Here is a 27,753-nt window from a genome sequence, read left to right on the forward strand (position 1 = left end):
ATGACTAAGAAACCGGGGTGTCTTCCTTGTAATAAATGCATATGCTGTAAGTTTCTTGACAGGTCAAAAATTAGCAGGAAATTGGATTCCAGGAAATTGGATTCTGGGAAAGTGTACACCCTAACTCAATCTGTAACTTGTAATTCTGAATATGTCGTTTATAAAATCACGTGTGGATGTGGTCTTGTATATGTTGGAAAGACTAAAAGACAGATTAAGATCCGTATCCAAGAGCATATACGGAACATTAAAAATAAAGTAGGGACCCACAGTCTGCCTAGACATTTTCAGGAAAAGCATAGTTCAGAGGTACACCCATCCACATTTAAATTTACGGTTTTGGAAGTGGTCAAAGAACCTTCTAGGGGAGGGAATAGGGATTTAGCATTAGCCAAAAAAGAGAGTTTCTGAATTTATACTTTAAACTCCATGACTCCATGTGGCTTAAATGAGGGTATAGACGTAGTGTCCTTTATTTAGGTCTTATTTTCCCTTTATAGGTTTCTGTCACATCCCTTTGTTGGTGTTTTGGAGCCATATTTCAAAAATGCAAACCAGTTGCTGTTGGTCAACATTTAATATCACTCCAAGAATGTTTGTATTACTGTTATTCTGTGATTGTAAATGTTATTGTTCAGTATTTATAGGGCAAAAACATATCCTTAATGTACTGTATGTGCTAATCTGTTAATATGGGAGCACTGAATAATTTTAATACTAGCTCATACTCTACTACAATGGGCTAGTTCTATGAGGTTGAGACTAGTAATTAAATTTTGCACTTCCGCTACTTAGGGTCTTCGATCTTTATTCATTTAAATTATTAAGCTCTTCACCTTAATTAGTCACACTTTAGTAGTTTTATAGGTTTACCGAGTTAATTAGCCACACTGTTGTTTTTTAGAAATAACCCCTATTTATAGAAAATATTTTTTCCTTATTCAGTCCCTTATACACTAAAGTGAGTGTTTGTGTATGTTTTATGGAAGCGCGACATTATGTTGTGGAACGTACACTGTAATCCATTTGGAAGTTTATACTTAAGCGCATTACATCAGCTTTTCCCCAGGCTTGGTTCTTTCCCCCTGGCAGCACGTCATCACGTTTGGAACACATACTGGCCCTCCCCAGTAGATTGTCACCCAGTATACATTGCACACTTCCTATATATGTCCGGGATCCGCCCCCCGGAAATACGGTATCAGGCGGTGGAACGCACAAACTGCTTTCCCCCGTGGTTAGAAAGTACATACATGCTGCTGACTCCACTTCCTTTGGAAAGGATGTTGTGCGCTTCCAGTGGATGCTGTTAAGAATCCCCTGGTGGTGGAACGCAGACAGGAAATAGTGTTGTCCGCGGGTGGAGCGCATACAGGTGGAACGCAAACAGGAAATAGTGTTGTTCGCGGGTGGAACGCATATAGTAAATATGCTCCCCCGCGAGCTAGGATATTTATATTCATTTAAATTATATATGTATTCACTTTGTTTTAGTATATAATGACTGATGAGATTTGATAAAAGGATATAGGTCCCTTTAATGTCAGAAGTTCTTTAATTGGCATATCCTGATCCCTGTTAACTAAATGATAGGAAGTGATGTCATCCACTCATGGTATATATACCTCTCACAGGTTCACCCCTTTCATTCCACATTTGAATCTTGATAGATACACAGCAGGTCTCTGTAAGTATTGTACCTCGATCTGTTCATTGCTCCCATTTGTGATATATGATCTGTATCCTATATACTATCTATTAATATATTGTTGGCTCATGCTTGGGGCTTTATGTCTTGTATACTGTATTTTTGTATAGATTTGTTTATTTCTGTATTGACATATATATATTTGTATACTCTTACAACTATATTGACGGCCCATGTCTGGGGTATTATGACGTTTATAAACATATAGATGGCTTACCCCTTGGACACTAGTGTTAGAATGCAAACCCTTGAGTCCTGTTTGGAGAAAGAGCGCTATATAAATAAAAATAAGAATTTACTTACCGATAATTCTATTTCTCATAGTCCGTAGTGGATGCTGGGACTCCGTCAGGACCATGGGGAATAGCGGGCTCCGCAGGAGACAGGGCACATCTAAATAAAGCTTTTAGGATCACATGGTGCGTACTGGCTCCTCCCCCTATGACCCTCCTCCAAGCCTCAGTTAGGTACTGTGCCCGGACGAGCGTACACAATAAGGAAGGATCTTGAATCCCGGGTAAGACTCATACCAGCCACACCAATCACACCGTACAACTTGTGATCTGAACCCAGTTAACAGTATGATAACAACAAATGAAGTAGCCTCTGAAAAGATGGCTCACAACAATAGTAATAACCCGATTTTTGTAACAATAACTATGTACAAACATTGCAGACAATCCGCACTTGGGATGGGCGCCCAGCATCCACTACGGACTATGAGAAATAGAATTATCGGTAAGTAAATTCTTATTTTCTCTAACGTCCTAGTGGATGCTGGGACTCCGTCAGGACCATGGGGATTATACCAAAGCTCCCAAACGGGCGGGAGAGTGCGGATGACTCTGCAGCACCGAATGAGAGAACTCCAGGTCCTCCTTAGCCAGAGTATCAAATTTGTAAAATTTTACAAACGTGTTCTCCCCTGACCACGTAGCTGCTCGGCAAAGTTGTAATGCCGAGACCCCTCGGGCAGCCGCCCAAGATGAGCCCACTTTCCTTGTGGAGTGGGCCTTTACAGATTTAGGCTGTGGCAGGCCTGCCACAGAATGTGCAAATTGGATTGTGCTACAGATCCAACGTGCAATCGTCTGTTTAGACGCAGGAGCACCCATCTTGTTGGGTGCATACAATATAAACAACGAGTCAGATTTTCTGACTTCAGCTGTCCTTGAAATATATATTTTTAATGCTCTGACAACGTCCAGTAACTTGGAGTCCTCCAAGTCGCTAGTAGCCGCAGGCACCACAATAGGCTGGTTCAAGTGAAAAGCCGAAACCACCTTAGGGAGAAAATGAGGACGTGTCCGCAGTTCTGCCCTGTCCGAATGGAAAATCAGATATGGGCTTTTGTACGATAAAGCCGCCAACTCTGAAACTCTCCTGGCTGAAGCCAGGGCCAATAACATGGTTACCTTCCATGTAAGGTATTTTAAATCTACCGATTTTAGAGGCTCAAACCAATGAGATTTGAGAAAATTCAAAACTACGTTCAAATCCCACGGTGCCACTGGAGGCACCATTGGGGGTTGTATATGTAGTACACCTTTGACAAAAGTTTGTACTTCAGGAACTGACGCCAATTCCTTCTGGAAGAAGATTGATAAGGCCGAAATTTGAACTTTAATGGACCCTAATTTTAGGCCCATAGACAATCCTGCTTGCAGGAAATGTAAGAATCGACCCAATTGAAATTCTTCCGTTGGGGCCTTTTTGGCCTCACACCACGCAACATATTTTCGCCAAATGCGGTGATAATGTTGTACAGTCACTTCCTTCCTAGCCTTCATCAAGGTAGGAATAACTTCCTCTGGAATGCCCTTTTCTTTTAGAATCCGGCGTTCAACCGCCATGCCGTCAAACGCAGACGCGGTAAGTCTTGGAACATACAAGGTCCCTGCTGAAGCAGATCCCTTCTTAGAGGTAGAGGCCACGGATCCTCCGTGAGCATCTCTTGAAGTTCCGGATACCAAGTTCTTCTTGGCCAGTCCGGAGCCACTAGTATTGTTCTTACTCCCCTTTTCCGTATAATTCTCAGTACCTTTGGTATGAGAGGCAGAGGAGGGAACACATACACTGACTGGTACACCCACGGTGTTACCAGAGCGTCCACAGCTATTGCCTGAGGGTCTCTTGACCTGGCGCAATATCTGTCCAATTTTTTGTTGAGGCGAGACGCCATCATGTCCACCTTTGGTTTTTCCCAACGGTTCACAATCATGTGGAAGACTTCTGGATGGAGTCCCCACTCTCCCGGGTGAAGGTCGTGTCTGCTGAGGAAATCTGCTTCCCAGTTGTCCACTCCCGGGATGAACACTGCTGACAGTGCTATGACATGATTTTCCGCCCAGCGCAGAATCCTTGCCGCTTCTGTCATTGCTCTTCTGCTTCTCGTGCCGCCTTGTCGGTTTACGTGGGCGACTGCCGTGATGTTGTCCGACTGGATCAACACCGGCTGACCCTGAAGCAGCGGTTTTGCCAGGCTTAGAGCATTGTAGATCGCTCTTAGTTCCAGTATATTTATGTGAAGGGACGTCTCCAGGTTTGACCACACGCCCTGGAAGTTCCTTCCCTGTGTGACTGCTCCCCAGCCTCGTAGGCTGGCATCCGTAGTCACCAGGACCCAGTCCTGTATGCCGAATCTGCGGCCCTCTAACAGATGGGCACTCTGCAACCACCACAGGAGAGACAACCTTGTTCTTGGTGACAGTGTTATCCGCTGATGCATGTGCAGATGCGATCCGGACCATTTGTCCAGCAGATCCCACTGAAATGTTCGTGCATGGAATCTGCCAAATGGAATTGCTTCGTAAGAAGCCACCATCTTTCCCAGGACTCTTGTGCATTGATGTACTGACACAGTTCCTGGTTTTAGGAGGTTCCTGACAAGTTCGGATAACTCCCTTGCTTTCTCCTCCGGGAGAAACACCTTTTTCTGAACCGTGTCCAGAATCATTCCCAGGAACAGCAGACGTGTTGTCGGGGTCAATTGAGATTTTGGAAGATTCAGAATCCACCCGTGTTGCTGAAGCACTACCTGGGTTAGTGCTACACCGACTTCCAGCTGTTCTCTGGACTTTGCCCTTATCAGGAGATCGTCCAAGTAAGGGATAATTAATACGCCTTTTCTTCGTAGAAGAACCATCATTTCGGTCATTACCTTGGTAAAGACCCGAGGAGCCGTGGACAAACCAAACGGCAGCGTTTGAAACTGATAATGACAGTCTTGTATCACGAACCTGAGATACCCTTGGTGTGAGGGTTAAATTGGGACATGCAGATAAGCATCTTTTATGTCCAGGGACACCATGAAGTCCCCTTCCTCCAGATTCGCTATCACTGCTCTGAGTGACTCCATCTTGAACTTGAATTTTTGTATGTACAGGTTCAAGGATTTCAGGTTTAGAATAGGTCTTACCGAACCGTCTGGCTTCGGTACCACAAATAGTGTGGAATAATACCCCTTTCCCTGTTGTAGGAGGGGTACCTTGACTATCACCTGCTGAGAATACAGCTTGTGAATGGCTTCCAATACCGACGTCCTTTCTGAGGGAGACGTTGGTAAAGCAGACTTTAGGAACCGGCGAGGGGGAGACCTTTCGAACTCCAACATGTAACCCTGAGATATTATCTGCAGGATCCACGGGTCCACTTGTGAGCGAGCCCACTGATTGCTGAAAATCTTGAGTCGACCCCCCACCGCTCCTGAGTCCGCTTGTAAAGCCCCAGCGTCATGCTGATGGCTTTGTAGAACCCGGGGCGGGCTTCTGGTCCTGGGCAGGGGCTGCTTGCTGCCCTCTCTTACCCTTTCCTCTGCTTCGCGGCAGATAAGACTGTCCTTTTGGTCGCTTGTTTTTATAGGAGCGAAAGGACTGCGGCTGAAAAGACGGTGTCTTTTTCTGTTGGGAGGGGGTCTGAGGTAAAAAAGTGGATTTGCCGGCAGTTGCCGTGGCCACCAGGTCCGAAAGACCGACCCCAAATAATTCCTCTCCTTTATATGGCAATACTTCCATATGCCTTTTGGAATCCGCATCACCTGACCACTGTCGCGTCCATAAACTTCTTCTGGCAGATATGGACATCGCGCTTACCCTTGATGCTAGAGTACAAATATCCCTCTGAGCATCTCGCATATAAAGAAACGCATCCTTTAATTGCTCTAGAGTCAATAAAATACTGTCCCTATCCAGGGTATCAATATTTTCAGTCAGGGAATCCAACCACACTACCCCAGCACTGCACATCCAGGCTGAGGCTATTGCCGGTCGCAGTATAACACCAGTATGTGTGTATATACTCTTCAGTGTAGTTTCCAGCCTCCTATCTGCTGGATCCTTGAGGGCGGCCGTATCAGGAGACGGCAACGCCACTTGCTTTGATAAACGTGTGAGCGCCTTATCCACCCTAGGGGGTGTTTCCCAGCGCGCCCTAACCTATGGTGGGAAAGGGTATAATGCCAATAACTTCTTGGAAATTAGCAGTTTTCTATCTGGGTTAACCCACGCTTCATCACACACGTCATTCAATTCCTCTGATTCTGGAAAAGCTACAGGTAGTTTTTTCACCCCCCACATAATACCCCTTTTTGAGGTACCAGCAGTATCAGAGATCTGCAAAGCCTCCTTCATTGCCGTGATCATATAACGTGTGGCCCTATTGGAAAATACGTTTGTTTCTTCACCGTCGACACTAGATTCATCTGTGTCGGTACCCGTGTCGACTGACTGAGGTAAGGGACGTTTTACAGCCCCTGACGGTGTCTGAGACGCCTGAGCCGGTACTAACTGGTTTTCCGGCCGTCTCATTTCGTCAACTGACTTTTGTAATGTGCTAACATTATCACGTAATTCCATAACTAAAGCCATCCATTCCGGTGTCGACTCCCTAGGGGGTGACATCACCATTACCGGCAATTGCTCTGCCTCCACACCAACATCGTCCTCATACATGTCGACACACACGTACCGACACACAGCAGCCACACAGGGAATGCTCTAATCGAAGACAGGACCCTCTTAGCCCTTTGGGGAGACAGAGGGAGAGTTTGCCAGCACACACCAAAAGCGCTATAAATGTATATAAACAACCCTAGAAGGTGTTGTTTTTGATATAGGCGCTTTTAATATATCAATATCGCCAAATTATGCCCCCCTTCTCTTTGTTACCCTGTTTCTGTAGTGCAGTGCAGGGGAGAATCCTGGGAGCCTTCCTCACCAGCGGAGCTGAGCAGGAAAATGGCGCTGAGTGCTGAGGAGAATAAGCTCCGCCCCTTTTTCGGCGGGCTTTTCTCCCGGGTTTTAAGAAAACTGGCCTGGGTTAAATACATACATATAGCCTTAATGGCTATATGTGATGTATTTTTCGCCACTAAAGGTATTTAATATTGCTGCCCAGGGCGCCCCCAGCAGCGCCCTGCACCCTCCGTGACTGAATCAGTGAGACGTGTAGCAACAATGGCGCACAGCTGCAGTGCTGTGCGCTACCTTCATGAAGACTGAGGAGTCTTCTGCCGCCTGCTTTCCGGACCTCCGATCTTCAGCGTCTGTAAGGGGGGTCGGCGGCGCGGCTCCGGGACGAACCCCAGGATGACCTGTGTTCCGACTCCCTCTGGAGCTAAGTGTCCAGTAGCCTAAGACTCCAATCCATCCTGCACGCAGGTGAGTTGGAAATCTCTCCCCTAAGTCCCTCGATGCAGTGATCCTGTTGCCAGCAGGATTCACTGAGATTTAAACCTAAAAAAACTTTGTCTAAGCAGCTCTTTAGGAGAGCCACCTAGATTGCACCCTTCTCGGACGGGCACAAAAACCTAACTGAGGCTTGGAGGAGGGTCATAGGGGGAGGAGCCAGTACGCACCATGTGATCCTAAAAGCTTTATTTAGATGTGCCCTGTCTCCTGCGGAGCCCGCTATTCTCCATGGTCCTGACGGAGTCCCAGCATCCACTAGGACGTTAGAGAAATTATTATTATTATTATTACTAGGGGCATGGATAGTGGCGATATGCTGTATTTTTATGGAGTGTGTGGCACTTTTTAAGCCCCATTATCTTTCTATATTGGATTTTATTATTTAACAACTGAGCCCTAAAATTGATGTATGAATTTCTACAGATCATTGCCCAATTTTATTGGTGAATACCACTATACCATCCAGCAGGACTATCACAAGTCCAGTAGTGTTCCTTGTGATCTTTTGCACTTTGGTATGTATAATCACCCTTATGGGTGCCTATCAATTTGATACGATAGTATGACCGTTATAATGGTACTTTTTTCTTTTCCTCTTTAGGTCCAACACAATTGTTGGCTAGCGCATCTAAATAATCCCTATAAAGGATCATTTTTACGAACAAAATGTGTATTATTTTATTTGTTTATATGGAAAAACAAATGTGGTATGTATACCTTCTCTCTTCTTTGTATATTTTATAGATTTCTGAAAATGAACTCTATGATAAATCATCAACTGGTCGTTATTGAATGTTATTGTGTATAGTAACTTCACAAATATCGTTGTGTATGTATTTTTTGGACTATTGTTAAACTGGTATTTTATACATGTTTATTGTTTTATTTATCTAGATACTTACCCCCGAGGAAGTCCTTTGGGACGAAACGCGTTGGATTCTGTGTCTTCTTGATACATACATCACCTTTTTTGAACAACTATTTGGCAAGAAAATTCTGCTTGATTAAATAAGAACTATTCTCTGTGTGGATAAAGTTTTGATTATGTCTGTTGTGTGGAAATTGTAAATAAATTTTACATACTGTATTTTATACTGTTCTTTAATATTTCTGATTCTGACTAATATTAGCACCCTCAGAAATTGTGTTTCATATATATGTGTAGTTTGCTGATTTAACTGAGTCTCTGCGAGTGCCAGCTCATTTCCTTGCTATATATATATAAATATATATATATATATTCATTTCCTTTATCTGTCTAGTTTAGGGTTTATACTAAATGAAAGTAACTTCGGAGTGTCATGTATCAGATGACAGCTGACAGGTTTGGGGATGGCTGTGTTGTGGCTCGGATTCTAACAGTCTCCCCAATATTCAACAGGAACTACCACAAGTGGAATGGGCTTTGTAGGCACTGAAGTGGTGGTCCTCTGTCTCCTTAACGTGAGGGCGTGGTAAGGACTCCTATTGTTATAGAATTGCAGAGTGTACCAATGGTTTGGATCACAGTCACAGACTCGTGAACGGTAGCACAGGCAGTCGCGGTGTCAGAGGCACAGATACATGAATGGTAGTATAGAAAGTGGTCTTTAGCAGATAGGATTATTATTATATTTTATTTATAAGGTGCCACAAGTGGTTCGTAGCGCCGTACATAAGGCACATATTAGAACAATACAGGGTACATAGAACTTAACATTACAGTAACTGAAAGGGAGGCACTCGATATACTGTACTGGCTGTCGGGATCCCGGGGCGCTCAGCATCCCGGTGCTGTGATCCCGACAGCCGGTATACCGACAACTATTCTCCCTCTTGGGGTGTCCACGACACCCCTGGAGGGAGAATAAATAGCGTGGTACGTCACCGCACCCACAGCGTGGCGAGAGCAGCGAGCCCGCAAGGGGCTCTTTTGTGCTCACCCTACAGCCGGCATTCCGGCGGTGGGGATCTCGATGCTGGTATGCTGGGCGCCGGGATCCCGTGCGCCGGCCAAACATAGTACACGCTAGCTGAAAAACTAAAACATTAGCACCATAATACTCAGTACACAATACAGCTGAGATGTAAGGAAGCAATGGAGTAATCGACGCACTACTAGGGGCGGGCAGCCATTGGAAAAGATAAACAGTAACGAGCGAGAGGAGATGCGGGTACAGACAGTCGCTAAGTAAGACAGAGCTGTGAGAGAAGGGGTCTGTGAGAACAGGAGGGAAGAGATCCCTGTTCCAAGGAGCTCACACTCTAGGGGAAGGGGGGAAACAGACAGGAGATATGAGCAAGGAATGAGACTGCACAGAGCAGGCTGCAAATATGTATGTGTAACTTGAATTCAGTGCATGTGATGCCAGCGGTCATGTGACTGTCAATTTATAAGAACTGCAGTGGCGCACGTCTGCTCCTAAAGGAGGCCACTAGTTAGAGGATCCGGGGAGGCGGGAGGTATCAGTAACGTGGCGATCCTCCAGAATTCACACTGCACGTGCTGGCATAGCATAACAGGGAAGTATAGGTACTGCTGCAACAGGTACTTTTGTTTGCCATGTCTATGTGGCCTAAATGTTTTTAAGCAGTTGGTAATTATTGTTCTTATGCAATTAAACTCCCAAATTATTGTTTGAATCAGGGCTGTACCCTCCATGTTGCCTACAGTCCTCATGTAAGATGACTTCTAACAGTTGAACTTTGCTTTTGTCAAAGCTTGGGAGTTCCTCTGTCCTCTCACTGCACCGCAATAAATCCATTTAGGCCAGTGGTTTCCAAAATGGGTGCTGTGACACCCTGGGGTGCCTCCGGGCACTTGCAGGGGTGCCCTGGGTTAGTGGTCCGGGACCATTTCAAATTATTTATGGTCTATGTGATAGGCAAAACTGGTGCTTGTGGCTTCCAATCATAAAATATGTGGATAAACAGAAGCAAATCCTGTCCCTCGCCACATAACTGAACATACATGAACAAATCCCATTATTATAACCACCAGCTAATAGCCAGGGTAACCGCTGTGTGCAGCACGAATAGCAGCTATACTGGCTCAACTGAACTCAAAATACCACCATAACTTACTTTAATTAGAGTTACTGCAAACCAAGCAATTTCCTATATTCTTATTATGTAGCATTTTCAATAATAAAGCTGTCTAGTACACCAGCTCCTTAATAACACAGAGACAGAACTTTATTAAAAAAAAGTGTAAACTGATGAAGTCGCAATGCTTAAAATATAGAATTATATAAAAAAAATTATACTCAAAGTGGTTTCTTTAAAATAAAGATAAATACATAACAAGAAAAACCTCACATAATTACAGTAAGTGCATCTGTTGTCAGGGCAAGCTGAAATACGGAATATCAATCTAATTCCAGGAAAATATCAATTTAGCTCAAAAGTCCTCACTTTATGCCTATATGGTAATTGCAGAATATTCAAATCTGGTTAGGGTTTGTGCCAAAGTATCCTTCTATTCAACAAATTGTATGCCTGAAATAAAATTTCTGTCAAACATAGAAACACAATACTTTTAATCTAGACAGAACAAATTGACATGTAAATGCATATGAAACATGAATATGAAATATTAATTTGACATATATCGTGTCAGTGTTCACTGATTATAAATACATATAGAGAACTATGCAAGTATGTATTCTGACTAATGGGGGTCATTCCGAGTTGTTCGCTCGCAAGCTGCTTTTAGCAGCTTTGCACACGCTAAGCTGCCGCCTACTGGGAGTGAATCTTAGCATATTAAAATTGCGAACGAAAGATTAGCAGAATTGCGAATAGACAGTTCTTAGCAGTTTCTGAGTAGCTCCAAACTTACTCGGCATCTGCGATCAGTTCAGTGCTTGTCGTTCCTGGTTTGACTTCACAAACATACCCAGCGTTCGCCCAGACACTCCTCCGTTTCTCCAGCCACTCCCGCGTTTTTCCCAGAAACGGTAGCGTTTTTTCACACACTCCCATAAAACGGCCTGTTTCCGCCCAGAAACACCCACTTCCTGTCAATCACATTACGATCACCAGAACGAAGAAAAAACCTCGTAATGCCGTGAGTAAAATTCCTAACTGCATAGCAAATTTACTTGGCGCAGTCGTACTGCGGACATTGCGCATGCGCATTAGCGACTAATCGCTCCGTTGCGAGAAAAAAATAACGAGCGAACAACTCGGAATGACCCCCAATGTGTTTGATGAGATAAGTTCACTACATAATTAATAAGGGCTTGACTTGGAGTGATCATAGCTATTTCCCTTTAAAGACACCCCTTTTGGCTTGCACTAGAACTCTTACCTGGATCTGCTAATTTTATTTTGTGTTAAACACATGCTAAAGACATCAATTCTGGCTGAATATGATACCACCATGTAGCAGGATATAGGTAACAGAAGAGTGTTAGGATAGCGCAAACGGAAAGGTGATATGTGCAGCCACACAGGCTGGGACTGAGCTGATATATTAATAAATAAGTCAGTTAGGCACCTTATATAGATTGTATGTGCAATATACTTGTAGTAAAATGAAATGCAACGGATACAATCAAGTCATCCACATGAAAAGCACAAACAGTTTCAAATGCTAGGAAAGATAAGTTTATTTTTTTATTTGTTTAACACAACTTCATTCAAATGGTAAACAAAAAACCCCAGACGGAGAGGTAGCTACAAATGGGAGTGCACGAGCCGCTTCCCATTCAGAGCGTCTCTGTCCGGGGGTGCGGACAGAGATGCTCTCCATTAAAGATAAAGAAGGCTCCATCTGTACTAGGGTGGTCATTCCGAGTTGATCGTTAGCTGCATTCGTTCGCTGTGCAGCAATGAGGTAAAAAAATGGCACTTCTGCGCAGCGTATGCGGCGCAATGTGCACGCGCGTCGTACTATTGCAACGAACTATGTAGTTTCACACAAGGTCTAGCAAAGCTTTTCAGTCACACTGCTGGCCGCAGAGTGATTGACATGAAGTGGGCGTTTCTGGGTGTCAACTGACCGTTTTCAGGGAGTGTTCGGAAAAACGCAGGCGTGCCAGGAAAAACGCAGGCGTGGCTGGGCGAACGCAGGGTGTGTTTGTGACGTCAAAACAGGAGCTGAACAGTCTGAAGTCATCGCAAGCGCTGAGTAGGTATTGAGCTACTCTAAAACTGCACAAAAAAAGTTTGCCACCTCTCTGCGATCCTTTCGTTCGCACTTCTGCTAAGCTAAAATACACTCCCAGTGGGAGGCGGCATAGCGTTTGCACGGCTGCTAAAAACTGCTAGCGAGCGAACAACTCGAAATGACCACCAATGTGTTAACAGTATACAAAACATTAAGGGATTGCAATAATTTTAGGAACAAAATGGCAACACTGTGACTCTCTATTTATGGTATTTTGGCATTTGTAACCATCATGTAGGATAGGCCCAACATTCTGCAGTACAGCACTCTCAATATCCTCCTCCCTATACACCGCCAACCTTGCTTACTGTCAACACATACATGCCGAAGAAATTAGAACTCACATAATCAATTTATCCCAATGTCATGTTCTGTAGATCATCACCTGTGTCACATTTTGCTGTTCAGTTTTGGAGTAATAGGAGAGATCTGTACTTTGCTTGGTTCTGTTTGTCAGGGGAAGAGTGTCCAGAGAACTGGTCCCTTTATCAGCCTTAGATTAACAATTGTACGATCCACATCAGTAAAGGTAACCCGTCCTCTGATATGTCAGGTAGTATAACGTCTGGCCATGTGTCCACCTCATGTGGGTCCCAGCTGTATTGTGACCAGCGAGTGATAGACCCCTTTCTGCTGCAGCAGCTGTTGATGTGTCCCCTGTTCCACGACTTTCCCATTCTGGATCACAGCTATTTTATCTGCATTCTGGATGGTGGACAGCCGGTGGGCAATCACAATACACGTGCGGCCCTCCCGCGCTTTGTCCAGAGCTTCTTGTACAACCTGTAAATGAGAGTATAATAACTTATAACTGTGTACTAGAAATAATGACAGTTGTCTGGGTATTGTACAGAAGTCACTAGAATGCCCTTTGTATTTTATATTGGTCACTAGGATGCTGTTTGTATTGTGCGAGTATATAGCTACTCGAGTACTCTACACTAATAGTCAGCTATGACTGTTACTTTAGGTGATGGGCTTGATAATAGTTATTTGGTATAACATTGTTTCATGGATTTCATTTGATATTTAAAACCACACCCACATTAGACAAAGCAAGCATGGATATTTTTTTTCTGATGCCCAGTTTTCCATTTCGGCATCCTGGTAGAAAGCCTGGACCCACTGCCTACATTGTAGTCCCGCCATTGGTTGCCCATATTCTACCTTATTCAATTTACAATACTGTACTTCTACTCACATATAAAGCTATTAACTAAACTACACCAACAAAATATCATTTTGCTTATCTGAAAATATCTCCGCTCTGCACAAGATCTGCGTCTCTCATCTGCACGGATCACTCGCTCCCATTCACATTACTTTCTTCGGCCTGCACCCACCCTCTGGAATGTCCTCCCACGCACAATAAGACTCTCCTCTAGCCTCCAAACTTTCAAGCGTTCCCTGAAAACTCACCTCTTCAAGCAAGCCTATCAAATTCCTGAACCGCCACATTCAGAAGCATTCCTATCTAATTACATCACATCAGGACTGTCTTTTGCAATCTGGTGGCACCGCTATGCTATAGATCGGTGGTCAGGGAACAGGGGTAAATTACCTCAAATGGGGTAAAAATTTAATTCCTGGAGGCAATGGACGGTCGCGCTGCCGAGACACAGCCCATCCAGCACCGGCCGGCTCGCAATGTGACAAGCTGACATCACACCGCGCTCCCTCACGCCCGCCCATCCTGCGTTGGCCTGTCCTCCCGCCCGCGACCCGCCAACCCACACACAGAACTTGAAGTGTTCTGTGGCTGACCGCTAACAGAGTTCTGCAGGATCAGACAGTGGCCCACATAACAGTGGGAAATTCCCACTGACATTACGGAGGTGAGGATGTGACCGTCTCCGAAAAGCCGTGTCCCCCCCCCCTACTCTTCTTAGCACTATTATAATGTCTAACAGAGACAAGTGACCCCTTGGGCCCGATCCAGCATCAGTCGTAGAAGTGTGGAAATAGCTATTCAGTGATTTTTGCACTTCTGCGCGATCCGCATGCGATCACAATCTAAGTCCTGGCGGGTGGTGATGATGGGGCATTGCTGTAGCATTTTGGGGGTGCCATGGTGGCGTTGTCCGGAGGTAGTCCGGACTATTTGCAGGGTGTTAACTCTCTGAGGAAACCGCTGGCCCCGTGGGCGGAGAAACGCGTAAGAGGGGCGTTCACTACTTGGATTCCGGTGCCCGGAGCTCTTTCACGAACGGATCCCACTACCGCACGCAGCGCAATGGAAACCTGACCGGGGATAAAGCAACAGCAGGGCCGAGTGCAAAACGGTCTGCACCCCGAGGGAAGTGTTATGATTCCAGCACTCTGGTCTGAGGAGATCTTATTGCAAGGACCGGAGCACTGGAACGTAATGCTGGGAAAGGGGAATGGAAAGGGAATAGCCCCTGGCGCCCTATCTCCGTTGTCTCGCCCGTGCTGTCAGTACACTCTTGCGAGACTATGGTTGCTTGAGCCCATGGCAGCCGCGTTTGAAGGGCGGATTACGTCTGCCCAACTTCGATGCCCCCTCAGGTCTTAATGAGAGACAAAGAGTGTACCGAGACAGGGTGATAACAAGGGGCCCTCTTACTGAAACAACCAAAGCCAGGGGCTACTAACTAGCCTAAAACTAAATGTATGTGCAGCTTGCCGCCAAAGGAAAAGAACAACAAAGGAAATGCTGACCACACGCCCACACAATACTTTTGTGTACCGGCGGTGACAGCATAAGCAGAACCCTTTGCAAAACACCAGTGACAGAAATAATAATGGAATACAGCGGCCTAGACCGACGGACGCGGCAGAGCCGCTACTCACAGAACCGGTACGAATACTGGCAAACGGACAGGAACTCCCAATGCTGCTGACACAGACTCTTAGAACTGGAGGACAGGCAGAATCCCAAACGAAAAGACCGGTGGACACCAAGAAGCCAGAAACTTGACCAGGCACAGGCAAAGGCACTGGACCTCAGGACAGGAACGCCTCACGGCAGGACACGGGATCAGACATAGGAATCGACACAGGGACTGACTCAGGAATCGACACAGGAAGCTCAGGAACTAGCAGGAACCAAGCTCAGAACTCAAGCAGACCGGATACCCAGAAATATCACCAGCGTCTGTGAATTGCAGTCAGCCAGCATATAACAGAGAGGCCTAATTAATAATCTCATGCAGCTGCCCTGTTGCATGACTCCAAACTGACAAGATGCAATTAGCAGCCAGGTGAGGCTGAACACATGGGAACAAGCTGCAATTACACAGACTCACCAGCGGCAGCAGACAAGAGTATTCTAAAACAGAGCAACAGGAAATCTTGGCATGCAAGACAACTTTATAAACATAAAATAGGAATGAACCACTACCTGTGGTTCATAACAGTATCCCCTCCTTAAGGGTGAGCTCCGAGCACCCCATGACACCCACGGGGAACATGAACAGAAGTATAACATAAAATACATAACCAAAATGCAAAAATGGAAATGAGCCACAGCCGTGGCTCATAACAGGAAGCAGAGGCGGCTGTGAGTGACCTTTCAAAAGACGTGCTGCGGCTGGGACGTAGGGGTCGTAGCATACCGCTGTGCATCCATTTACTACACAGCGCTCTCCCCCTACTGCTATCTATTAAGGAGCCTTCCAGTGACTGATAAATTTTTGCTGGATACAAATAATAAGAAGGTTGCCTTGTTTAAAGCCAATTAATTATCAAGACAGCATGGTTACAATTGGACACAATTAATGTGTACCAGTGGAGATTGTACGGATCTATCTGTGTGAATAGACAATTACTAATTCGAGCTCAGGGCATGGGACTAAATAAAGAGTGCACTATATTGTTTTTAATATCCGGATATTATCCTTGATTTTATTTGCTGTTTATATGTGGATTGTAATAAATGTGTGATTTAAACTGACCCTGTTCTTAGCGCTCCCTTGTTTAAATATATTTTGTGGTTTTTGGTAATTGGTGGAACAGTACCACCGGTGGGAGCAGTAGAGATTAGGTGTGTTTTTTAATCAATTATGGGTAGTAATTAACAGATTTCTTGGTGGTATTATCATAAAGCGCTGTGTATTTTAGAAATATTTGCAGGGTGGGCTGCTGCTGCCAACCCAAAAGATGGCAGCCCGGCAACTGCAGGGGGCTACCCTAAAGATGCAAGTACTTTGCGGGGGGAAAGGACCCAGCAGGTGGGAGAGCTTTGCCGTGTGCTGGGTGGCCTCCCCAATGCTAGAGAAAGAAGTTGTAGTATTGCTATTTTTCCGCCAAACTACAGCTCATGCTGAATCGGGCCCCTGATGAGTTGTTTTAATTGATACAGCAAAAGTCAGAATTACAATATCTTTGCTTTTTTTTAAATCTATCTGAGAACCCGAGGAAGCATGGGTATTGGTGGAAAAATGGAAGCTAGATAAAAACTCCACGGGGCAACCATACTGTAGTACAGAAAAAGCAAACCTCTGTCTGTATACTCTGGTACATCTTAGAGGAAACCAACTGAATATCAGATACCCTATTACTCTGGATGGACACAAAATTAGACAGTTCCTCTTGCATAAGAGAAGCTATGGAAAGAGCTAAGACCTAGCCCTAACTGGACCTTCCACAGAGCTGGTGGGGGCCTCATTTTTCTAACACAGCCTGTAAAATGATAGTTGGGAGCTGACTGGTCTGTATTTTATTTCTCTCCACGCTTTGATGAATGACCCCCTAAGTGCTAGCTCTTCAACCCTCACTACACCCCTGGTCTAGAAGCATCCAGCAGACAGTGGGAGATCTTATACACAAAGGAAACAACTTTCTATCTCACCTTTTCACTCTCTGTATCCAGAGCAGATGTGGCTTCATCTAGAAGCAGGATTTTGGGATGACGCACAAGCGCTCGGGCTATGGCGACCCGCTGCTTTTGACCCCCGGACAGCTGTGTGCCCTTATCTCCAACACGAGTGTTATATTTCTATCAGCGAGAAAAGGCATAGGAAGCAGGGATAAATATATTGTACATCTGCAGTTATAATTATATAGGTATACTGTAACACAGTTCTGGTTCGTCAGATCACTATAAGCAATAGAATCCTACGAGTCATATGCTAGCCCTGCGGTAGCAGTGCACAGAGATGCCCTGGACTGGCAACACCCAGCGCACGTGCGTCACTGAACAAGCACTGGGAGCATAAAGATGGGTTGTGGGCATAGTCTAAGGACGCAATGAAGCGGGGTGCTTGGGTGTCATCACTTTAGTGAATGTGAGTTCTCCATCTAAAACAAAAAATTAACATTGGGCTCAATTGAACACCTCAGTCCATAGACATTGGGGCTAAGGGGTCTATTTACTAAGTCATGGGTGAGATAAAGTGGATGGAGATAAAGTACCAGCCAATCAGCTCCTAACTGCCATGTCACAGGCTGTGTTTGAAAAATGGCAGTTTGGAGCTGGTTGGCTGGTACTATGGGGGTCATTCCAAGTTGATCGTCGCTAGCAGTTTTTAGCAGCCGTGCAAACGCATTGTCGCCACCCACCGGGGAGTGTATTTTCGCTTTGCAGAAGTGCGAACGCTTGTGCAGCAGAGCGCCTGCAAAAACATTTTGTGCAGAACTAGAGCAGCCCTGGACTTACTCTTCGTGTGCATTGATTCTAACGTTGGTGGGACGGCTTTTGACGTCACACACCCGCCCAGCGTTCGGCTAGCCACGCCTGCGTTTTTCCTGGCACGCCTGCGTTTTTCTAAGCACTCCCTGAAAATGGTCAGTTGACACCCAGAAACGCCCCCTTCCTGTCAATCTTTTGCGGGTGCCAGTGCGAATGAAAACGTCGCTAGAACCCGTGCAAAACCACAAAGGCCTTTGTACCCGTACATCACGCGTGCGCATTGCGGTCCATACACATGCACAGAAATGTAAATTTTTAGCCTGATCACTGCGCTGCGAACAATGGCAGCTAGTGGTCAACTCAGAATGACCCCCTATAGCTCCGTCCACTTTATCTCCGTTAAAGGTTTAGTAAATAGACCCCTCAGTTCTGTATTATATTGTATATTATGTATAAAGATGTGTCCCCTTACATCTCTACTCCATATGCCATGCAGCTCTGCTAATGTTAGGCATCTTTTTTTACCGAAAATGCATCTAAGTCGCGATGCAATGCATCTAGGATGCACCAGGAGACTGTGCTGATTAAATAGTTTTGCAACATTTGCATATTGGGGGTCATTCCGATCCGTTCACATGCAGCGGTTCTGCGCTGCGGTGCGAACGGGGAGGGACGGCGATGCCACTAGCGCTGAAAGTGATCGCAGCGGCGTTCGGAAGAAGACTGATGGTGGGGAGGCGTTCCCGGGGCGTCTGCTCACCGCTTTCCGTGCGTGGAGATCTGAACGCAGGCGTGTCCAGGCGTTTGGAGGGCGGATGTCTGACGTCAATCCCGGGACCTTCGTCGCTGGATCCGTCGCACAGGGTAAGTAGGTCTGATCCTGGTCTTGTTTTGCAGGAAACTTTTTTAGCATGGCAGGGCTGCACAAGCGATCGCAGCCCTGCTGTGCTAAAATACACTCCCCTATAGGCGGCGTCAAGTTGATCGCACAAGCAGCAAAAAGTTGCTACGTGCAATCAACTCGGAATGACCACCATTGTGCGTTATTGAATCTGTATATGAAGCACAAAGGAACTTGGTATGGAAAAAAGCTGCGTCTGCTACACTGTAGCACTTCATATGCAGATTCAGAGACTGAGTCGCACACAGATATACAATTGTCACATATTATATTACTCAGCATGGTCTCCTGGTGTGTCCTAGCTGCATTGCGTTGCGTATAAGACACATATTTGGCAAACAAAGACGCCCGACACTAGAAGAGTCGCACAGGACCTAGCATGCTAAGAGGGGCTGTTTGGCGTGGCTGCAGCAAAGATGTGTGAGGACACATCTGTATTACTTAATAAAATCACAAATCACACACGCAATTTGTTCTAACGGCTTTTGTGGTGTTTTATTACGATGCGCTTTCTGTTTAGTAACTTGCTGCCTATAGAGAAATTTTAGTCACTGGTTTGTCCCTTCAGCCTCAGCGACTCGTCTGCTACCAGTACAGTAAGAATAGTCACAACACAAACTATATAAGGATCATGTACATTTCATGTCATGAGACATATCTACACACTAAGTATATTTACAGTGATTCTTCTGGATTCTAAGTACAGCAGTACAACACATCTTTCATTTGAGGTGCATTCCTGTATGGTAGATAGACGGCAACCTATGTCCCTCCAGCTGTTGCTGAGGTGCCAGAACTAAGAGCTAGTATGACACAGCTTCCTCAGGCTGGCAGGGTGTGCTGGAACTCGCAGGTTATAAACAAGACACAAGTTGCCTTCACCAGTTATAGAAGCTGGATTGTGTCATAGTGAGATCATGCATTACTGGCAAGTAGCATCCAATCATTACAGAGGACATGTATTCTACCAGCACGATGAGACATCACAGGGACACAGCAGAGACTCACATCCGGGAGGGTTTCAATGAAGCTCTGGATATTGGCACCTATGGCTGCTCGTTCAATCTCTTCTTGTGGCACCGTCCTGCTGTTATCTCCATAGGCAATGTTCTCCGCTATGCTGCAGTCAAACAACATGGGCTCCTGGGACACAATGCCCATCTGGGCTCGGAGCCACTGGATGTTCATGCTCCTCACATCACAGCTGTCTACACTCTAGGAGAGAGACACACAGCAAAGTTGATTTCAATCGATTTTAATTGGTTTTAAATTGATCTAGATTGATCAACATCTATGTTGTGTTTCAGGGGCTAAACCACACATTTACTAATAGGCAATTTTTGATATTGAGTTTTAAGCGTTACTATATGTGTGATTTGTTACTATATGTATCCTTTAGTAAATTTTCCCCCAATATTTACATCCTTTACAGTTCTGATTCCATATTACATTTTACTTAGAGAGATCGCAAACTACTGTAAGCCACCTGAAAATACTCATGAGTATAGAAAAGTATAGAATGTATCATTGACAACTCTTTGCTGATTCTCAACTGTGTCAAGCAGTGTTAGCCCATCGGGGTAATGCAGTGGGAAGGGCCCATGTTTTAGGATGTGGCCAGCCTCCAGAGGGGGTGTGGCTAGCCACCACAGAGGATTGGCTAACCATTAGAGTGCATGGTCTGGGACCCTTAATAGATCTAGAAAATAGTGCAGGGACCACCAAGGGTTTTCCCTATACCCCTGTGGGCCAGTACGACCCTGACTATGGGTCAGGTACGCTTCCCTGCCATGCTCTTATTCTAGTAATGAGCCCTCCATCCAAGTGGCACAGTTCCCCACCATAATACACCAGTAAAGTTAGTATCAATACAATGCTATTTCTCTAGTTATATAAAGGATAACCTATGAATAATAGAAGGTGTGGGTACCTTTTAAATGAGAGGGTAACATTGCTGTATATATTATTATCAGTCCGTTACATGTAATGTAATCAGCCATATGGCTTTAGGTTACAGCAGGGCTTAAAGGAACCCAAAGACCATACTTACAAGTCCCAGTACTGTGTAGATTAAACCAGTGACTACATACAGTATAACTACACCTAGGAAAGTATTCGTTATAAATGATGATATATATATATTTACCACTTCTCCGTTTTGTGGGTCGTAGAATCTCTCCAGCAGTTGGACAGTGGTACTTTTCCCGCACCCGCTGCTGCCCACTAGCGCCAGGGTTTCCCCTTTCCTCACACTGATGTCCAGTCCCTGAAGCACCTGCACATCCGGTCGGGTTGGATAATTGAACTGGACCCCCCGGAACGTGACGTTACCATCACACTGTGGCTGCAGCCAATAAAAACAGTTAGTGCATTCCTGCAGCTGACACAACACCAGTTACATACAGTATAGTTTTCTACTAGGATATTGTTTAGCAAACCTATTCCAGGCCTCAGTATGGGGCCAAACAACCTGTCAACGTGCACTACAGACGTGTGCTGAGAGTGCATGCGTGTGGCCCGACAATCAGGCAGCTTCATGTATGTATTGGAAGCAATTTGTCTGGGCAATTTGTATCACTTCTGGCTTACAGTGATGGGGGCTAGCTCGGTCAGAAGAAAGATCCATTCAGAATGTGGACATGGACATAAGGTCGAGAATTAAAATGGAGACATTCACAAATGCCACCAAGGACAAGAAAATGTCAACATGTTCATCATGTCAGCACCAGAATGTCGATAGTACAGTACATTTTGTGTTATTTTCAGGTTTAGGGTCAGGTTTAGGCTTAGAGTTATTCTCAGGAAAGATCTCCAAGACAGTGCTCCAAGGTCCCCTCGTGTTGTGGCAATGGGCAGAAAAACGTTGCTCACTTCTACACACTGTACAGCGTAAAATGTGTCATGTGTACTGGCGATAGACCTAATTCATAGCACACATTTTACTGATACACCTTTTAATGCAGAAAAGCATTAAGTGTAGAGGTTCTGCCGGAACCTATAGTAAAACTCCGGGTCACCATTCACACTTAGCAAATCACCTAGATTAAAAAAGCACAAGTCTGTGGAAGAAGATCATTATACGCCAGCTGACACTAATACCCCCCTGCACTAACACAATTTCATTGAACATTTAAAAATGTATGAGATTGCACTACGATATGAGTGGGCTAGACAAGCCAATATTTAGCATTCCAGAAGGGAGATGCATGATGAAATCTTGGAGAGAGGTAAAGCGGAGAGAGATAAAGTGCTAACCAATCAGCCCCTAGCTGTCATTTTTTCAAACACAGCCTGTAAAACGGCAATTAGAAGCTGAATGACTGGTACTTTATCTCTCTCCACGGGTTAATGCATCTCCCCTATGTATTAAAGTGTTGACTTACATTCCAACAAAATCGCAAAACTATTAAATATCTACTTACAGGCTTGAGGCCATCGGTGCTGTAACTGTCTATGAGGGGCTCCTTCTCCAGCAGGTGGAATATATGAGCCGCTGACATCATTGCTTTAGCGTAGTCTGGCGCAAAGGAACTAGTCTGTCCCAAGGCCATTGCCCCAAAGACAATGGCTGAGAACACCCTGAAGAGGTAACAGATTTTATTTAGCAGTTTCTAAATGTCAGAGTCACAATGTCAGGGTCACATTACAATGCAGTAGCAGACCAAGTCTCATTAAATGAATTGAAATGTAGTGGATGACTATACTGACATTAGTATGGCCCATAGTAAGAGACTGTACTATAGCATGTTTCTAAACTATGAGGTGGGCTTTACCTTAACAGTCTAGAACAAGTGTGCAGGGGGCACAGAGCATTAAAGCATACACATAGATACCAAATAAAGTGCTTGTTCAAAACTATGTGCATTATTGTGCAGGCAATGTGCTACTAAAAGATGTTGGAATTGCGCATGCGCCGGCGCCGCAGTGCGTAAAACGGCATTGTCGTTTTACAGTAATTCAACTTCTAATTGTCGTTCAGTAGCGATCGCCTCTGCCGGATTGACAGGCAGAGGCGGTCGCAGGGTAGGGAAGGGGGCTGGACGGCGGTGTTAAACCACCATTTAGGGGGCGCGGTCCGGCCAACGCAGGCGTGACCATACCGTTGTGGGGGAGGGCCGCGGTGGCTGCATGACGTCTCACGCAGCTGCTGCGGCCAGTGGCAGCGACTAACAACTCCCGGTCAGCAGCATGAGCTGCGCTGGCCGGGAGTTACTCCACAAATAGCAAAGCATCGCCGCTGTGCGATGCTTTTGTATTTGTGCGGGGGGACGGGGACGGACGTACTGACATGCGGGGCGGACTAGCCCTGTGCTGGGCGTCCCCCCGCATGTCAGGGAACATGATCGTAGCTGTGCTGCTAAATTTAGCACAGCTACGATCAACTCGGAATGACCCCCATAGTATAGTATGTTTATTACCTATCCCCAAATGGCATTGCTGACATAAGAAGTGTTGACATGGGGGCCGGGGCATTTTAACAGAGGAGAAGCCTGTGTGCAGATTCCAGGTGAGCCCCCTCCTGTCCACGGCTGTAGGCTCTGGCATTGAGCCGGAGTCTACTGCGCATGCACTGGTCTCTGGAAACATGGCGTACTCCATGTTCCGGAGACTAATTTCACTACTACAGTAGGTAGGCGTTGGGAATGCTGGACCTTTCAACAGCGCAGTAGTAACTTGCAACTGGACTGGCACCAGGCTGAGCAGAAACCAGACTGGGACAGGAATGAGCAGGAACCAGAATGACACAGCAATGTTCCGAAACCGGAATGCCATTGGTATGAGCAGGAACCGGAATGGCACTGGAATGAGCAGGTAACAGAATAACACCAAAATGAACAGGAACCAGAATGATCAGGAAACAGACTGGCACCAGGCTCAGCATGAACAAGACTGGGATCGGACTGACTGCAAAGTGGTAACTACGTAGGAGTTTGCTCTATAATTAACCCAATAGAATAGAGGAATTCTAGCACCCAACTTACTGGTCACATACATCCACACTCTCTGTGTCACATTATTGCTCTCTGCCGTGAGTTAGCCTGGGCTAAAGAAGTGGAAAATAGGAGATGTACTTCCTAGCCAGGCACCCCGTACTACACATTCACAGTCCATTGCATTTAGGAAAGACATATATAACTGCATTCATTTCAATGAGCCCTACACTGTGTAATGAAAGTGTACAATGTCATTTTAAATGGGTACTAATAATCACAGGAAGTAGATACTTACAGGAATACATTATCTATAGTCATGTGTCCGTTTGCTACCAGCCACGCACCGAAACGGAAGCACCCCGCATAGGCGAAGAACATGATGGCCTGAGACAGCCCGAAGGTCAGTCCGTAAATGTGCGCTTTTTTAATGTTATTCCTAGGGATAAAATAAAAATATTTACTTGCCATCTATATTATTTAGTGGGGGATTTATCAAAGAAGCAGAGATGTTGCCCCTTAGCAACCAATGAGATTCTTGCTATCATTTATCTAGTGCATTCTAATCTGATTGGTTGCATTTTAGAGAGTTTGATAAATGTCGCCCTTAGCACTTATTCTGTGCTTGTCAGCAGGTTAGAAGCGTCCTCAGTATGCAGATTAGACACACAGATGCACAAGCACAGGTAATAGGCTGTCTTACTTGTAGGGCATTACTAATTTATCTTCATACATGGCTTCAAATTTCCTCTCTCGTGTTAGAGAGACAACAGTGCGGACGTTTTCCACAGCATCGATGGCGATCTGTAAAGGAAGAAACAATTATCAGTAAAACATTTAAATGTCCGCAGTTTGAAAGCAACTACTACAGTCCAGCTAGTTTACTACAAATCACTACTCAACAGAATATCATAAGAAGCATTTTCTTTTTAATTTTATTTTTATTAAAGAACACAGACTTTGCTGAGTGAAAATATGAATGTTTTTCTCAATATATTGCACAGCAGATGCGATACTGTGATACACGACGTTGCTCACAAACCTATCGCATGTGCACGCGAGCTGCCAACTGGGCGATATAATGAACGTCGGTTGTACGAATGATATATATGGGCAAGCGTGTGCCCAGCACTAGAGCATGTGCCAATAGGAGGGAAACATTTTTCTAAGAGACGATTAATATTGTTTTTCTATATTGCTCCAAAAACATTAATAATCATCTAATTTTCCTCAGCAAACCTCTTTCTGCGCATATTTTACTAACAAAAGCTGTGTTTTTCCTATGCATTGGTTTCACAAATGCCAATCGGTCATTATTTCTAAAATGAGCACTGTTTCAGTGTAATTGTACTGTAACATACCGTAGGCTGTTTCATTGTAAATCATTAGCATGTGGGGTGATGTATGTTCAAAGCATAAGTACTCAGTTGGCACAGGGCCGTATAACTACAGCGTCAGACCAAGGCCAGATTTAGGGGGAAATTTAACCCTAAGAGGACAAGCGGAGCTGTTGCCCACCAACAGTAACCAATCCTAGTTAAATTTTATAGAATGTACTAGATAAAAGATAACTAGGGGTAGATTTACTTAAGATTCTAAAACAGACAAGTGGTGCAACCAATCAGATTCTGTCTATCATTTTCTACAATGCATAAGAGAAATGATAGCTAGAATCTGATTGGCTGGTATGATTGGTATAAGGCTTGACAAACCTGATCATGTGGGGCCATTCCAAATATCTCAAACTCACGTGCAATTGGACTATATACCACCAGCAAGTCTGGATCAATATTTGGCCGCAAGGTGGGTGGGGGTGGGGGGCGGTTAAGAGAAACAGATGCCGGCGTTTCCATAGAGCTGCAACTGCAACGCGCAACCTGGCTAACTGAATTGACCTATGGGTGTTTGCTGTTACTCATGTGATGAATTAGATACCTGTCTATGGTAAGTATCGTATTCACTCATCTAGGCCAACAGCAATCAGCGCAAGTAACAAATAAATGTAACTCACTTTTCCAGCCACTTCCAATTCCTCCTTGTCTTTCTTTGCATGCCCAGCAATAGCCTTCATCTGAAGCAGTGCGGACACAGCGAGTATTGGGACAATCGCCAAGATGAGCAGCGTTAACTGCCATCCATAGATGAAAGATATTATAGTTGCAGTTCCCAAGTTTGCAACGTTCTGAGAAAGCAACGCCAGCCTGGATCCGGTTGCCTATAAGAGATAAGCAGATATAAATAGTTTGACTCCACATTGACAGAAATTGATTTTACTGAAGAAGGCTTTTTGTGCCTCAAATTTTTGGCTGGGAAGAGCATTTCTACATAAATTCAATGACATGGCTGAGAATGTATGTACAGTGCTATTTTATTTCATCTCTTATTTTTAATATGTGCATACCCTTCATTTGTTATTCATTTTCTTCATTCACTTTTATGGAACCAGTTATCAAGGCTGCGTATTCTTCTGGTTCTGTTTTCTAGGTCGTTGTCGGGTAATTGTAATTATATGTGGGAGCTAAAGATTCTAGACCTGGGGGAAACTATGGTAATAGGACACCACAGACTTGAGACAAAAGGTAAGGGATGGTCAGAAGATCCTTGTACCACAAGGGATCTTGTAGACCCAGGAGTTGAGGATTCTCCTCTTGAAGCAGGATCGAAGCCTGCGGTCCATTTGATTTTTACACCGATGAATAGAAATGCATGGCACATTTGGTTCTAGTCAATATATATAAACAAAGAAATGATTTTGTTCTATGTCTTCAGCTCATGTCTTCAGTATGTTGAGGAGAGAACACTGTAAATGTTCCAAGCAGCAAACTGTACTTGTCGACATTATTTATCTCCTCGCCGTGAGAAGTCCAGAGAAAAGATGCAGCAGACAGCTTTGGGGATAGGACTGGGCTATATGCGTTATTAGGCCCCGCCCCATACACAATAACATGCTGTGATTCTTGGGTCCGTATGGAGGGGCAAGGCTAAAATTAAACAATTCTTACCATTTAGCCCTTCCATATGGACCCAAATCATCACATATTTTCTTCTCATCCTGTCCACCTACTCTTTCAGGGGTGCAGGGAGCTACCCAAAACAAAAATTGCGTTTCTGGCACTTCCGAGAGAGTAGGCAAATATGCCAAGCAGTTCCATATGCACTGAGCTATAGCAGCATAAACCGAGTTACAGAACCAGACAGTGTTGCACATGCATCTGAAAATGCACTGTTGAAATTCGAACATTACTATTTTAGGACCATTTCCATAATTAATTTAAACGTATCAATTGTAATCCATAAATACTTCCTTCATGTCTCGGTTTGGTCATGAGAGCAGAGGGACATGTTTTTGTTACATGCATCACTGTTGTGTGCCCAACGCTCTTTATTACACTGGCTGAGTGGTCTTAGCAATGCAATTTCCTACTGAAGTGTAAAGAGTGTCAGCAGTGTTCCTGTTAGGCTGTTTTGGCATGGCACGCACTCTGGTTATTTTATAACTGTTGAGATGCACCTTGCCTGTTTTTTTGAGTGCTTTATTGCACCCTGCACGTCTTACATTGGTAGCCACCACGGAACAAAAGGAGATGAGCAGAGAAAAGGCCCAGGTGCTGTGCCGCAATCCAGTCACAGAAGAGTTGGGAGTACTCCAAGGCTTGTCATGAGCTCATGCCAGGCTCTCCTATGTGCACTGTGCTGCTGCTCAGAGCATGCCGGTATTCTCATGACCCTGGCGCCCTCTGCCATGAGATGGCTGTCAGGGGTCCCTCTAAGTGCCCCGACACAC

The 27,753-nt window shown here is 44.9% G+C and overlaps 1 protein-coding gene across 1 annotated transcript in view; it reads right to left on the minus strand.

Annotated features, from left to right (window-relative positions):
- Nucleotides 1-11,962: 11,962 nt before the first annotated feature.
- The window catches only part of LOC134927265 (ATP-dependent translocase ABCB1-like), a 95,072-nt gene continuing 79,281 nt past the window's right edge, over nucleotides 11,963-27,753 (minus strand). The window contains exons 21-28 of the mRNA XM_063921476.1: nucleotides 25,981-26,184; nucleotides 24,673-24,773; nucleotides 24,268-24,408; nucleotides 22,461-22,617; nucleotides 21,185-21,382; nucleotides 20,047-20,253; nucleotides 17,358-17,504; nucleotides 11,963-13,330 (exon numbers count right to left, since the gene is read on the minus strand). Coding sequence (XP_063777546.1) covers nucleotides 13,130-13,330; nucleotides 17,358-17,504; nucleotides 20,047-20,253; nucleotides 21,185-21,382; nucleotides 22,461-22,617; nucleotides 24,268-24,408; nucleotides 24,673-24,773; nucleotides 25,981-26,184 — 1,356 coding nt within the window. The 3' untranslated portion in view covers nucleotides 11,963-13,129. The remainder of the gene's footprint in view (nucleotides 13,331-17,357; nucleotides 17,505-20,046; nucleotides 20,254-21,184; nucleotides 21,383-22,460; nucleotides 22,618-24,267; nucleotides 24,409-24,672; nucleotides 24,774-25,980; nucleotides 26,185-27,753) is intronic.

The sequence above is a fragment of the Pseudophryne corroboree genome, chromosome 5 (genome assembly GCF_028390025.1).
Source record: "Pseudophryne corroboree isolate aPseCor3 chromosome 5, aPseCor3.hap2, whole genome shotgun sequence".
NCBI lineage: Eukaryota > Metazoa > Chordata > Amphibia > Anura > Myobatrachidae > Pseudophryne > Pseudophryne corroboree.